Source organism: Vigna unguiculata, chromosome 4, assembly GCF_004118075.2.
Source record: "Vigna unguiculata cultivar IT97K-499-35 chromosome 4, ASM411807v1, whole genome shotgun sequence".
NCBI classification, from domain to species: Eukaryota; Viridiplantae; Streptophyta; class Magnoliopsida; order Fabales; family Fabaceae; genus Vigna; species Vigna unguiculata.
In genome coordinates, this window is record NC_040282.1 from 38359438 (window position 1) to 38374198 (window position 14761).

The 14761-nt window shown below is 38.2% G+C and overlaps 1 protein-coding gene across 2 annotated transcripts; it reads right to left on the reverse strand.

Moving 5' to 3' along the window:
* Positions 1 to 6684: 6684 nt before the first annotated feature.
* On the reverse strand, positions 6685 to 13380 carry LOC114181707 (probable transcriptional regulator SLK2). 2 transcript variants are annotated; one of them, XM_028068236.1, is made up of 10 exons: positions 13286 to 13380; positions 11326 to 12556; positions 10981 to 11112; positions 10620 to 10668; positions 9634 to 9848; positions 9478 to 9546; positions 8864 to 8964; positions 8159 to 8252; positions 7990 to 8059; positions 6685 to 7838 (listed from the first exon to the last, which is right to left on the reverse strand). In XM_028068236.1, exons 2-10 carry the CDS (start codon positions 12298 to 12300, stop codon positions 6922 to 6924), a joined length of 2622 nt encoding a protein of 873 aa, XP_027924037.1. In that variant the 5' UTR covers positions 12301 to 12556; positions 13286 to 13380; the 3' UTR covers positions 6685 to 6921. The 2 variants fall into 2 exon arrangements, with proteins under 2 accessions (XP_027924037.1, XP_027924038.1); XM_028068237.1 differs by having other exon boundaries at positions 13213 to 13288.
* Positions 13381 to 14761: the final 1381 nt, after the last annotated feature.

Here is a 14761-nt window from a genome sequence, read left to right on the forward strand (position 1 = left end):
GTGACCAAGTTCAGTGAACAAGGATAGGACCCATAGAAGCTCACTGGCCGTGTCAGCCAAGGCTTTGTATTCTGCTTCGGTTGAGGAACGAGCAACAGAGAGTTGTTTCCGGGAGCTCCAAGAGATGGGAGTGCGACCGAGATATAACAAGTAACCAGTGGTGGAGATATAATCATCCTTATCACTCGCCCAATCTGCATCTAAGTAAGCATGAAAGGTTAGCGGAGCAGTTGCCGAGATGAAGATGCCTTTGTTGCAAGAACCCGCCAAATAACAGAGCACCCGTTTGAGGGCAGACCAATGCGTCGTTCTTGGATGTTGCATGAATTGCGCAAGTTTGTTGGTGCTGAAGGCGATGTCCGGGCGAGTAAGACTTAAGTATTGAAGACTTCCTACGAGGGTGTGATACTCAGTTGGGGAAGGTAGGAGATCACCAGAATCCTTGAGTAAGGGAGCACTGGCGGACAGGGGAGTGGAGGATGATTTTGTGTTAGCCATGCCTGATTTGTGGAGAAGATCAGTGATGTATTTCCTTTGTGAAAGAAACAGTCCTGTAGCGAAACGAATTACTTCGACGCCTAAGAAATAGGTGAGACATCCAAGGTCTTTCAGCGAAAATCGAGCGGCAAGGGTGGAAATAAGGTTGGACAACTCAGTAGGGGAACTCCTAGTGACAATGATATCATCAACATATACTAATAAATATAGTGTGGAACCAGATTTTTGAGAGATAAAGAGAGATGCATCAACAGTTGAGTTGACAAAGCCAAGAGAAAGTAGAAACACTCGAAGCTCCGTATTCCAGGTGCGTGGTGCTTGCTTTAGCCCATAGAGTGCCTTTTTGAGGCGGCAAACATGATCAGGGAAACTTTTGTTGACAAAACCAGGGGGTTGGAGCATGAATACTTCCTCTTTGAGCGTCCCTTGAAGAAATGCATTGTTGACATCAAGTTGGTGGATGGACCACCCTTGATGAACTGCAAGTGTGAGGACAGTGTGTACGGTGACCGGTTTAACAACCAGAGTGAATGTCTCGGTATAGTCCCAACCAGGGCGTTGGTGAAAACCTTTGGCGACTAGCCGAGCCTTGTACCGATCAATCGAGCCATCCGGGTATTGTTTGATTTGAAAGACCCATTTGCAACCAATCAAATTTTGAGTAGAGGACCGACTGACAAAGTCCCAAGTGCGATTGCGATGTAAGGCGTCAAACTCAGTTTGCATAGCGGAGCGCCAATCAGGGTCACGAAGAGCTTGGGTGAAGGTGTTGGGCTCAAGTGGAGAAGAGGGATGGACATGGAGGTTAAGCTTTTTTGAGGGGTTTGACAATGTTGTTTTTAGACCGAGTAATGATACCACCTCCATCGGTTTGGGGTCTGTTGGTAGGGTTGGCATCGGGTTGGGATGGTGGCATAGAACATGGTGGGGATGGTGGTGAGGTTAGAGGGGATTCAGAGTGTCCAGGGGAGGGTTGGACCAGAGGTGGGGAGTTGGTGAAAGATGAAGAGGAAGGTGCTGCCGAGACCTCCTCCGGTGGGTTTAGGGTAGTACTGATCATGGGTTGGTTTATAGGATGGAGTATGGATAGCTGAAGTTGGCCTGTTGGTTGCTCTGCTGGTTGCTCTGCACTCGACCTGGCTTTAGGTATTAGGGAGCTGTACGAAAATTCAGATTCAACAAACTTGACATGGCGAGAGGTGTAGATCCTTCCTGTGGTGGGATCGAGACACAAGTAAGCATGTTGATCAGCCGAGTAACCTACAAAATTACATATAGCAGACTTTGGTGCAAGTTTATGGTTAGCAGGGAAAACACAAACAACCAAAATACTTTAACTTATGATAATCCGGGTTAATTTTGAGTAATTTGGCATAGGGGGATAGGTACCCAAGAATTGGTGTTGGGAGACAGTTTATGAGATAGGCTGCTGTTGTCATGGCGTGAGGCCAATATGTGAGGGGCAAGCCTGAGTGGTGGAGAAGAGAGAGACCGGTTTCGGCAATGTGTCGATTCCGGCATTCTGAAATTCCATTATGTTCAGGTGTATGAGGTGGGGTGGTGTGATGACTTATTCCATGAGTGCTTAAAAAAGAACGAAGACCAATATATTCGCCACCATTATCCGTGTAAAGAATTTTGATATTGTGATGAAAAAAATTTTCAACCAGCGATTTAAATTTGGAAAACAGAGTTTGCACATCAGATTTGCATTTTAGCGGATATAGCCAAATATAGCGAGTAAAATGATCAACAAACATGCAATAGTAGCGAAGACCGTCAATTGATAAAACAGGGGAAGTCCATACATCAAAGAAAATTATTTCCAAAGGATAAGATGGTTTAAGAGTGGATTCATGAAAAGGAAGTTTATGACTTTTGCTAATTTGACATGAGTTGCAATTTGATTGCCGGAATTTAGGTGAACCCAAAGAAAAATGCTATTGAATAAATGTGAAGATAGAAGTGGAAGGATGCCCAAGTCTATGGTGCCATGAAGCAGAGGAGGTGGTGCGGACAGAGTGGACGGACGGAGAGTTGGCTAGCTAGAGATAGAGTCCATCCACACATGAGCCGTTATAGGTGGTTTGACCTGTCTGCAGGTTCTTCACATGGAAAGAGTTTGGCAAGAAAACAACAGCAGAGTTAGTTTGTTTGGTAAGCTGAGAGACAGAAATGATTTTCTGTTGCATGGAAGGATAAGATGATCAACAAAATGATCAACAAACATGCAATAGTAGCGAAGACCGTCAATTGATAAAACAGGGGAAGTCCATACATCAAAGAAAATTATTTCCAAAGGATAAGATGATTTAAGAGTGGATTCATGAAAAGGAAGTTTATGACTTTTGCTAATTTGACATGAGTTGCAATTTGATTGCCGGAATTTAGGTGAACCCAAAGAAAAATGCTATTGAATAAATGTGAAGATAGAAGTGGAAGGATGCCCAAGTCTATGGTGCCATGAAGCAGAGGAGGTGGTGCGGACAGAGTGGACGGACGGAGAGTTGGCTAGCTAGAGATAGAGTCCATCCACACATGAGCCGTTATAGGTGGTTTGACCTGTCTGCAGGTTCTTCACATGGAAAGAGTTTGGCAAGAAAACAACAGCAGAGTTAGTTTGTTTGGTAAGCTGAGAGACAGAAATGATTTTCTGTTGCATGGAAGGAACGCACAAAGCATGTGAGAGGGATAAATCATTAAGTAAAAGTGTTCTAGAATGAGAGATGTTTAAACCTGAACCGTTACCCATAAACAGTGAGTCCGGACCCGTGTACGGATGATGAAGCGCTAGATTCGCAAGATCATTTGTGACATGATGGGTCGCTCCACTGTCAACCAGAAAATTAGTTGGAGATGTGCCAGCAGTTGCAGTATGGACCTGAACCTGTCCAGGGGTAGCAGAAGAGGAACGAGGAGGCAGTGGGACACTAGGGTGCTGCTGTTTGAAGGTAAGACACTGAGACAGAACATGGCCCTTGACATTGCACCATTGGCAGCGACCAAGAAACGGTTTGCGATTGTCAGGGCGTGAAGTTGAGGATGCAAAAAATTACCCAGACTGAGTTTTGTCATAATGGTTGGGTCGAGCATGTGCATGCAAGGCTGTCATGGGAGCAGGAACTTGCCGTTGAGCAGCAACAAGAGAGAGTTCATGAATGAGAAGCTTCTCGAGAAGGTCATCAAAAAGAATGGCAGTGTCCCTTGCATTGACGCCATCAATGACAGCTCTATAGCCGTCGTCGAGGCCACGTAAGACATGGTCAGTCATGTCTTCAACGGAGACAAGAGAGCCAAGTGATGCAAGGAGATCAGTAGTTTGCTTCAGAGAATGCATGTAGGTGGTGATGGATTGGGTACCTTTGGATGCCATGTGGAGACGCTCTTTCAACTATCGAAGGTGACTGCGGGATGATGCCTTGGCATAGGTGCGTTGGAGAAGAGTCCAGAGATCATGGGATGTCGTTGTTTGAGACACCAAGGAGGCCACTTCAGGGGATAGAGTGGTGAGGAGAGCACCATATATAAGACGGTCTTGGCGACGCCAAGTTTGATAAGCAGGATTCGAAATTGTCACTGGAGGGTCATCAGTGGTGGAGACCGTTGTCGCTGGCGCAGGAAAGGATCCATCGGGATATTTGAGAAGATCATGGCCATCAAGGAGAGCTTCAACTTGAAGTTTCCAGGTAAGGTAATTGGAGGGAAGAAGCCTGGTGACACTGTTGAGAGTGATGCAAGTGAAGGGTTTAGAGGGCTCATAAGGGTTTCTAATGGAGGAGTTGTCGGTGGCCATGAGAGGAAAAAAAAAGAAGAAAAAAAAAAGAAAAGAAAGGAAGGAGCGACGTCATGTGATGGAAAAGTAAGGAATGAGAGGATCGTGTATTAATCTGATACCATATAGAGATATAGTTTGAATTGATATTTTATTCTTGGATTGCAGTAGTATAAATATACATATTGGTAACGTAAATTGGAAAGAATCAGGGAACAAACTCCACCAATTTAGCACTAACAATTAACCTAAATAAAGGGAAAATCTGATATATAAAATCTGACTAATAAAAACTCATTATTATAATTTAAAACTAATTATTATAATTGATAAGTATTGCATATCTGTGTCCCAAAGGGTTCACATCAACAAGTATTTGAGACGTTCAGGAGAATGGGCTAAAGCCCGTACACTAGTTGCAACTATGGCCGTTTATATCCATATGCATGAAAACCCATAGAATAGAGTTCAATGGATAATGATGAAGTTGTTGTTAACTAAAGTACACAAACTTATTTGAATAAATGTGATGTCTCATTCTTATGATGAGGTTTACTATGAATTGTGAGAATAATAAGGTTGAGGTTTAGGCATTATTATGTTTATTTTTAAAATACATCTTAATAAACAGAATAGTAATTATTTTAGGAGTGTGAGTCCACCCTATGAAGGTTGACCTAATTAGTGTGATGGTAGGACTGAGACATGGATAAGTCTCTAAATAATACTCATGAAACAAGATACATGCATAAGGCTGTAATGTACATCACTTATTAGAACTTAAAATGGACATTGGTATTGTATGTATTATTTAGTAAAATACAATTAGAGGAGATGTAGCTCAATGTAATTATAAATCTTTACATTTTTTTTCAGTGAAAATTTGTAAACACTAAGTATAATATTCAAACTATGAAGGTTCCTTATGCTAAAATACAATATTTTATTTTAAAAAGATGATTTATTTTATTTTTAAAATTTTATGGGGATTGTTGAAAATATTCAATATAATTTAAATAAATAAATAAATTACCCTTTTATTACTTATACTAAATGTTATTTATGGGTGAACAATTTTTTAACTTTATCACATTCATTTTAGTTTAATCAAATGTATTATTATTTACTACCTTTATTTGAATTAGATTTATTACTATTTACTCTCTTCTACCGATATATAAAACCTATATGCATGAGAAGAATACACAACAAATTATGTAAGTATTTTTGTCTTATATTTTATATTATCTTTTAAAACATTGGTGTTGATAAAGTTCATATATCTTTAGTTATACTTGATCGAAATGACGTATTATTGTATCTTAGAAAAGGAACACATATTTATGTTTTGTCCTATATAGGGAATATATTTTCTCTCTAAGAACATCGTTCTTTATATTTCAACCTATACTATTTCTAATATTTTTTTCATTTACAAATTTATCCTGTATAATTATTATTTGTTGTAAGAATTATTTGGCTTGATAATTTTTTTTATCCATATCTTGACTTATTATTTTTTATTTTGGTTTTGTGTAACAAAAACTTTAAGGAATATACTTTCAACATTTTTTCCTAGTGCCAAAATCATTTTTTGTCTTCAATAAACTAGTAAGCTTAGAGGAGTGGAGAAAATATGAGAAAGAAGACAAAAGGATAGAAACAATCAGGTGAAAAAATTATTTGCATGAAAGGGCGTAAATTTAAACATTTATTAGGATAAATTAATTGTTTTGACATTTTAACTTAGTAAACCTAACAATCTTATTAAAACTGTATGCATTAGTATCACAAAAATAGCAAATTAACATTATTAGTTAACTTCGTTTTTAGAAACTAATTATGAATTTTTCGTTTCACTTTTAAAATCTAAACAAAAAACATTATGCACTTTAAAATAAATGACTATTAATCAATACCTTTTATCGGTCTTTCCTGCAATATTAAAGGGAGAAAAAAAGGTAAAATTCAAGAAATACAATGTGATTCTTTTATTTGCCTATCCTCTTTAACTGAATAGTTTTATTTATTCACTGCAGAAATGTTATGAATATAATAGCAACTTTGCTAATTTTATATACTTACAGACTAAACAAGAAAAATGTCTTTCACTTTCATCCATTCCCTTCAATTAAAACTCCTCTTACTTGAATAGCAGACTTTACATTTTTAATTTAGAGTCGAAGTTTCTGTAGACTTTTGTCCCAAATGAGACTTGGTACATCACAATAACCATCAGTAACTTTGTATGTATGTATATATAGCACTTGGCTTCATTTTTCCTGTCTTAACGTATTTGAAACATTTCCAGCCTTATACATGACCAGTTTGAGAACTTCAGCAAGACATCATGATTTGTATTAGCAGGTGACAGGACTGTCAGTGGTATTTTATTAAGCTTATGAGACAAAAAATTTAAGTGCCGTATAAAAAGCTTACTGCTCTTTTCAATAGTCCAATACACTTGCAGGACAAAAAACGTCAAATAAAACCCTAAAACACCTAATGGATTCCATGTCCAATTGAAATCAATGAAGAAAATGACAGGAAAATCGAGAAAAAAAAAAAAACAGCATCTATTAAAAGTATCCTGTACAAAAATAGAACACTTCAACAAAAGATATGCCAATTACATGGCCAAGTTGTGTTAGTCATGCCTTCCAGCCAAAACCCATGTCATCATCAAGATCACTGTTAAAGAAGGGGTTATCCGCGAACTCATGGCCAATGTCCTGAACCACATCTTGCAAATGAAGACTTTGCGGCATATCAGATGTTCTTGGGTTGAATCCACTGTTGCCAGCAGCGGCAGAAGAATCACTGTTTGAAGCTGTTTTGAAGCTATTATTCCTCGAAATGGGTCCATTGTTTCGTGGAACACTGGCAGAACCTCCTCCGCTTATAGATGGAGTATTGCCCCCAAAACCCAATGCATTCTTTGCCATATTCCCATTTGCAATGGGTCCAACAAGAGGCTGTGATTGCATTCCCCCATTGTTATTTGACACTTCCTTCACTAGTTGATGGATCATCTGCTGTTGCTGCTGTAGAGCTTGATTTCCTTGGGACCCCTGTGGATGATTTTGTTGCAGTAAACCATTTGCACTTAATGTGCGCTGTTGGAGGAGTTGCGGCAGCGGCAGCTGCTGCTGCAGGGTTTGATGGGAACCTGGGAAGCCACCTACAGGCGAGTTTTGCATTGAGCCTGGAACTAAAGAAGGACCAGCTCCTTGCATAGAAGAAGAGGGACTCGGGTTAGAATTATTGAATGAGGATCCTTCGCGCTGAAGGGAGCCAGGGCTAGAATTCATTGAATTTTGCCTCATGAGAAGATTTTGGTAGTTTGTAAGTACTGCTGAATGGGCTGACCCACTCAAAGCACCACGATTAACCACATTTTGACCGTTGTTTATCTGGTTGTTCAATCCAGGATTCATTGCCATCAGCTTATTGAGTGTGTTTCTATCAGTTGGCAGACCATGAGCACTTGCCAGCTGCTCCATTTCCTGCATCTTTTGCATCTGGAGCTTTGAGGCATTTGTTAGTAGAGGATAACTTTTCAAACTCTCTGCAGGTTAATGTTGGATCTATGTTACGAAGGCCAGAGGCAATGTAAAAGTATAATTCCAAAAGCCAAAACTTAAAACAGCTTCGTACAACTATATTAATTGAAAATAGAACACAATAGGGTAATCTCATAAAAGCTACACGCAAATTACCTATTGCCCCAACGTTTTGCTCGTCACAGATATCTATTAGGTCTTTCATGCTGTTGACAACCTCCGCAATCTGTCAACCATTGTAGCAGGTAAATAAGGGTTGAAAAAGGACATGCATAACAAATATCTCTACAGTGCTCAAGCTGTACAGAAATTTTGAATAGCATACCTGCAAACATCTCACATATCTTTTAGAAAAACCCAAGTCATTAAGCGATTGCAACTCCAACATCTTTGCAAGCTGGCGCCCTGTTGTCAATACCCTGATGCAAATAAACATTATTTTAAGCTTTGAAGCTCGAGTCCAGTCTCATTGTAATTGTTAACTAGATGTTACATAGACTATTCTAACCAGCAGATACTTTTAACCAAGCATGGCTTATAAAATGCCCAACTAGAGAGTTTGGTTGACATAGGGAAGCAGATTCTCAATTTCTAATCTATATTTAAAATGCCAAGAGAAGCTCTTAATCTTGAATAACCTCAATGTAAAAATATGAATGCCAGACTTGGTATCTCTGTCTATAAAAAAAATGTTATTTCTGTGATGCAGGGCACCAGAATGCAACGAAATGCCAACGGGAAAAATCTTATACTAAGATCTTTCTGTTTCCAATTTATGGTTATTAACTAACAGTATCTTTTTCCTCTCATTTTTCCCATGGGTATACATTTGGATTGCCATTCAGTAAATCCATTAAAAATGAAGAAACATAGTTTGCACCAAATTGTTCATCCATATATCAAGAAAACTCTAGTATGCGCCATTCCAAGAATACAACATCGCACAAGTGTGCAGCGAAGAGAAATACACAGTCTGAGAAGGATTTGCTTAAAACACCAAACATCAAGGAACAACAATGCATTAACTTACGTGCTGCTTTTTGATTGCAAATCTTGTTGAGAAACTCCATCTGCTCCACTTTCAGCAATAGTACTCTGGCACTTTTGAGCTACATTTACTAAATGGTTGACCTGCAAATTTGCGAATCATATGAATGACAGCCAAATCAATACCTCTATATTGCCATACCAATCAACCTTCAGAAAGGTGAGCAATTTTTAAGCCTTGCCTCTGGGGCATTTAGACCTTTCAACTTTAATTTCCTTGATCTTCCCTTCATGAAATTAGAAGGGAAGTTTCATTGAACCTATCAATTTCCCTACCCAAATTTCAACATTACTACAGTCAAGTTCACCAAATTGTACTTCTGCATTCAGTCCTGACAAATATGATAGAAGAATTCAAGCATGTAAAGAGTTAATTATGCAACAAGATTGCACATGCAGAAGTTTTTGTGCAGAAAAATTCTGAACATGCAAAAAGTAGACCACTTCAGGGAAGTCCCTACACTCCCAATTACCAATCAAACCAAGCAACAAATGAAGATCTACATAACAAATATTCTAAAAAATAGCATCACCATCTATTAAAAAGAAAGAATGACTGCAAAAGTGAAAATCATTCTAAAGGAAGCAGAGACACACCTGTGGTGTAACCAACCTTCGAGGAAGAAGTTCTTCATGCTGCCTTGCACAGAATTCCCAAGATAATATCTGTCCAAATTAAAAAGCAGGAGGTCATTATTATATAAAAAAGATTCAAATAGAAAATATACTAGACTATAAAAACAATTTTGTAACCTTCAAATCTTGAGTGAATATGATGCGAAGTTGACCTTCACGAACAACTCGAAGCTGCTCATATACACTCTCTTGAACTGCTTTTGCATATTCTAACATCATTGCACCAGAAGAAAATCTTATTTCACGTGGCAAGTCCAGAAACAAAAGTTCATCAATCACTCCGCCACCAAATTTGATTTCATTAAGTCTAGGTAATACTTCATAAGTTGCCTCTGTAACAAAATCCATAATGAACATATTAGATTATAAGATTTACATCAGAAATTAAAAGAAACAGCATGCTATAGCTTACAGATACATGCAACGCACAAATTGTGCATCTGCCACTATTGCACCCTAAGAAATGACACCAGCCTATTAAAGGTTGCAATTAGTTTAGTTTATTTTTTATGACTTAAAGGTTAAAGCTAAGTAACAACAATGAAGAATGTGATCACAGGCCACTGGTCATTGGTCAGCACTGACTTCAGTAGCAAAACAAGCGAAATACTAAATGGAATTTTTTAATGAAACTAAATTTCCATAATAACATACTACTGTAGAACCACAACACAAGGAACAGTTTTGTTGGTTTGGTTTATAAAGCAGTTTGCTTTCTATTTGTTTTCAAAATCTTTACAGTTTAGTCCCTCTTAGTCCCTATAACTCTGCACAACAGAACTGTAATTTTTCATCCCTAAAAGATGTGCAGTGGTCAAATTGAGTACTTGCTAAATGTAGGGACTAACACATAAAGATTGTGTGGCTATAAAGACCAATTGAATATTTAATCATCACAACTATGTCATTTTTTCACTGTTTTCTGCTTTCAGAAAGTGGTATAGGAAATTAGGAAAACAACAAAACTCCAATCTATAGTTTCTTCCATAAATCTTGGAAACAGGAAATAAAGTGACACTTCTGTGATTACTTATGAGAACAGGAATAAATGAATAAAAACTCCAACCATACAGGCTACAATATTTCCTTTTACAAATACTTACCAAATCCCCTTCCAGATTTACAACCACATATGTCGCATTGCCATGCATCCTGAACAAAGAAAAAATCCATATCAATGTATGCACTCATCGAAGATGTAATAGAACTAACAGATTAAAAGGGAAAATTGGCGTAGACCTAAATAAAAAAGAAAACAAATGCAATAATTTGAAATATAACTGAGTTGGCAAATTGGCAGCATTCTTTGAGTTGTCAACAATTACATGATCACGTAATACAATCAATAAAGAGTTTGAATGGAATATTTTATAAATGATTATCAGCAAATATTAAGGCATCGCCCCATTTATTATGCAAACAAGACATACCAGTCAAGGATAAATAAAAAGTGCAAAGATTTACCGTAGCTGCTTGGGGGAAAACACCAAGTGCATGATGGCCAACATTGTTATATAACGACAAGCACCACCGTTTCTTTGCACGAGGAGAGTAATATTCAGCCACAAATTTTCTCCAATAAGCAATACTATTATCCTGAAAAAAAACAGAAAAAATTCAAAAGAGAGTAATAACTGATGTAGAAATTCAAAAATACCCAAAGCATAAAACAATGTGCTCACATATAATTAAGTTCCTGAAAGAAAAAGGAATAAACTTTATAAAGAAAACAAGAACTGGACAGATGATGTAGTTAATATAGATTTGACACTCTGATAGGTCATCACATGCAGCAAATAAGCAACTCACATTTGGCCGTTGCCTTTGATGATAGAGATATTGCATCAATCGACGAGCACAAACCCCACTGACACCATTGTCGCCTGGGCGCTTGACAGCAGAAGAGGGCTGCATCACTTGTTGCTGTAATTGCTGCCTATATTGCATTTGTTGTTGTTGTAGTTGTTGCTGTTGTTGATGTTGTTGCTGCAAGTGCATTCGCTGTAATTGGGGCATTGACTGAAAGATTTGTTGCTGTCTCAGTCTCTGGTGTTGTTGAAATAAAGCCTGTAACTGTGGATTTCGACCCTGCAATTGCATGGAATCTTGTCTCTGAAGAATCTGTTGCATAACCTGCTGCTGCTGCTGCTGCATTATATCTTCCTGTTTGATATCCATTCTAGGTTTTTTGGACAGCTGAGATACATTATTTGGATCATGAATGAAAGATCCAGGGACATGTGCACCCATATGAAGGGAAGACGGACCAGTTTGAGACGCAGGCAACGATGTAGCACTTGCAGCACCCTGCAGCTGCTGCTGATTCTGCTGCAATTGTTGAACATTATGATCTTGATGAGAGCTCTGCTGTACTACAGAGGAACCATCGATCACTGATGAGCCTGAAATACTAATATTGTTTGACGTAAATGACATGGGTGAGGCAGGTAATCGTAAGTATGAGTCCGCGTTAACACTGGCACTTCGCTGCAAATGGGGGCCACCAGAGAGAGCAGAATTTGCATCTGTGACTAAAGAACTAGCTCCAACACTTGGTGCAGAGTTTGCTACACTGTTCAAAACTACATTATTCATATCACCCGAAACCGGACCCAGGTTTGTTCGACGGGCTCCCGTAACTGTGCTAGATGAGTTAACAATAGATGAACTTAAGTGAGTGTTAACTACACTCTGTGACTGCCCATCTCCTTGAAAGAAAATTCCAGAATGTGAAGATGATTGGGTTAAGCCTCCTGTCACCCGCGAAGGTGTCATGGAGGTCATCCCCCCTTGGTGACTGCAGTTTGTGTAGCTCTCCAGAGCCAAGCCTACTGGTATTTAAAATAGTCTAAAATAGCTCATGTACTCTACGTAACAGACAGATTGCGTGTGAACTCCTGATAGTATTTCTTCTATCTTTTCTTAAATATCCAAGCTTCACTCTATTCCAAAACCTTTTACCAAACCCAATAACTCCGGTTGAACCAAATGCATCCAGAATTGTTCTTCCTTCTGAACTCTGACAATTGCTGTTTTAAATCTAACAACAAAGAAAATAACACATACATATTAATTAGTACATGGAAAACTCCAGCTAAATCAAATGAAAACGACCAAACAAGACCTGGCATGATTTTTAAAACATGCCCGCAAATTGACCAACACCCTTTTCCAGAAAGATAAATCACAAACCAATAATCCCGTACACCAAATCCTTTTTCTAACCGCTTTATCTGCTCTTAAGAGAGGAATTCGCTTCGAAGAAAAAAAGTAAGGTAACAATTAAAAATAGAAAGATATCTAAATCCTCTCGCTTTATTTTCTCATCAGAGCTATGAATACTCACTTTAAGAACCCAAAGCCATCAAAAGATCAATATCGTAATGATAAAATAAAATCCAATACTCTAAATTCACATATTCAAAAGCCCTAAAACCCCAAATCAAATTCAAGAACATAACAAAGGAACCAAAAAGAACAAACTAGAACCCCAATTCCATTCCTGCACACAATAATTAACAACCATCAACAAACTGCGAAGTGACAAAAATACAAGAATGACAACCAAACAATAGAAAACGCAAACCTTAAAGCTAACACCACAAAAATCAAAATGAAAATAGCAAATAATTTACAATTCTCTTCACGAATTTAAAATACAGAAAGAAAGAATTCACTCCAAGATCGATCAGTAACTGAAAATTTGAAAAACAACAATGAAGCTTTCAGAACAGCTCAGTGCAAAAACGAATCGTTCGGAACTACTCACAGCGAAACCGCGAGCTGAAAAAAAAACAAGCCAACGGAAGCGCAGTGAATTGGAATCGCAGAGAATAAGAAAAGAGAAAAAAAGAAAAAAAAAAAAGGATGTGAAAATCGGAGAGAGAAGAGTTTATAAGAATGTGGGAATGACCGGTGAACCGTTCACGCGCTATCTTTCACCTGCAGTGGCAGGTTACGATTCAGACACGTGTCACCAAAGTGACTGTGGTGATAGTCGGTGATAAATCCGCAGCCGCTTCGAGACCTATTGCTGACGTGGCGAGTATCAGTTGGAAGAGAGACTTTAGCATGAGAGAACCTGTGTGTAGGTTATTTCACTCCCCATCCATTGTTTAGTTTTTGTAATTTGGAGTCTAAAAGTCGTTTAGTGTCTTATCTTTAATGGTGTTTATCATAATCTTTGTGGGATTTAAGAAAAATAAAATCTAAACAGATTAATTCTCATTTTAAGTGGCTTAAATATTTTTCAAAAAATTTAAATAATCTGAGAAAAAAAACAAACTCGTGTATTGATTCGGGTTAGGCGTACACATTTAAAGATTTATTTTGGAAAAAAGTTGTATTCAAAAAACCCATGTAATTATATCATGGCATTTTAACTTAATCGGATTTTTAGAAGACATTGTAAGTCCATTTTTTTCTACTCTAAAGAGGTTTGGATTTTGCTTTTTCGAAGGTCCAAAGCCAACCCATTAAGAACCTTCAGAACTCTCACTCAGCCTCACTCACTCTCATTTTGTTCTTTTCTAAAACTGTTCCTCTCCCTCACTCTCTTTTTTCTTCCAACAAAGACTCTACTATGTTCCCTCCAATTTTTTAAGTAACCTTCCAACCTCTTTTACTTTCCGTTTTCAGCTCCTGAACTCTGGTTTCACTTTAACCGTTGCCTTAATCTCGTTCCACTTTAACTGTTGCCTTAATCTCGTTTTCGTCCATATGCTTTTGTTTGAGCTCTTTAAGTTTCCTGGTACATCACTACGTCTCCTTCTTCTTAAGCTTCTTTTCACACAAAGGTAAGGGAAGCTAGGTTTTGTATGTCTTAAGTTATTTTGCATGCTTTAGTCTGTTTCACGTCTTAATAATTTGAATGATGATGTTGGTTGTGTAAAAGTGTCTGGTCTGAGTTCTGGGTGTTGTTGTGGCTCGTTTTTCTGCCTTGAATGCGCGAACAATGAAGAAACCTGATAATCTTGCCCAACCGAGTAGGTCTCGCCTAAGCGAGAGTATCAAAAATCCTCCAGGCTTTTGCTCGAAACTCTAAAGAATCAGTTAGTCTCGTAGAGCATATTGATTCAAGTGGTGAGAGTAACGGGAGACCTTAGTCTTTGGCTTAGATGTTTGAAGGTTAACCTTGTGTGTGGTAGGGTGAAATCCATTGGCAATAGACCTACAAAGCAGTCAAGGCCACCACAAGTGTAAGCATCCAGAGAATTTGATCTTATTATATGTATTTGGATAATTG

Excerpts from the sequence above, each read along its gene's own strand:
- LOC114181707 (XM_028068236.1), bottom strand. The coding sequence starts at position 12,300 with ATGACCTCCATGACACCTTCGCGGGTGACAGGAGGCTTAACCCAATCA. Across the intron at positions 11,113-11,325 it reads ATCAAAGGCAACGGCCAAAT|GATAATAGTATTGCTTATTG; the intron begins GTGAGTTGCTTA and ends GTTTTTTTTCAG. Across the intron at positions 7,839-7,989 it reads GCAAAACGTTGGGGCAATAG|AGAGTTTGAAAAGTTATCCT; the intron begins GTAATTTGCGTG and ends ATTAACCTGCAG.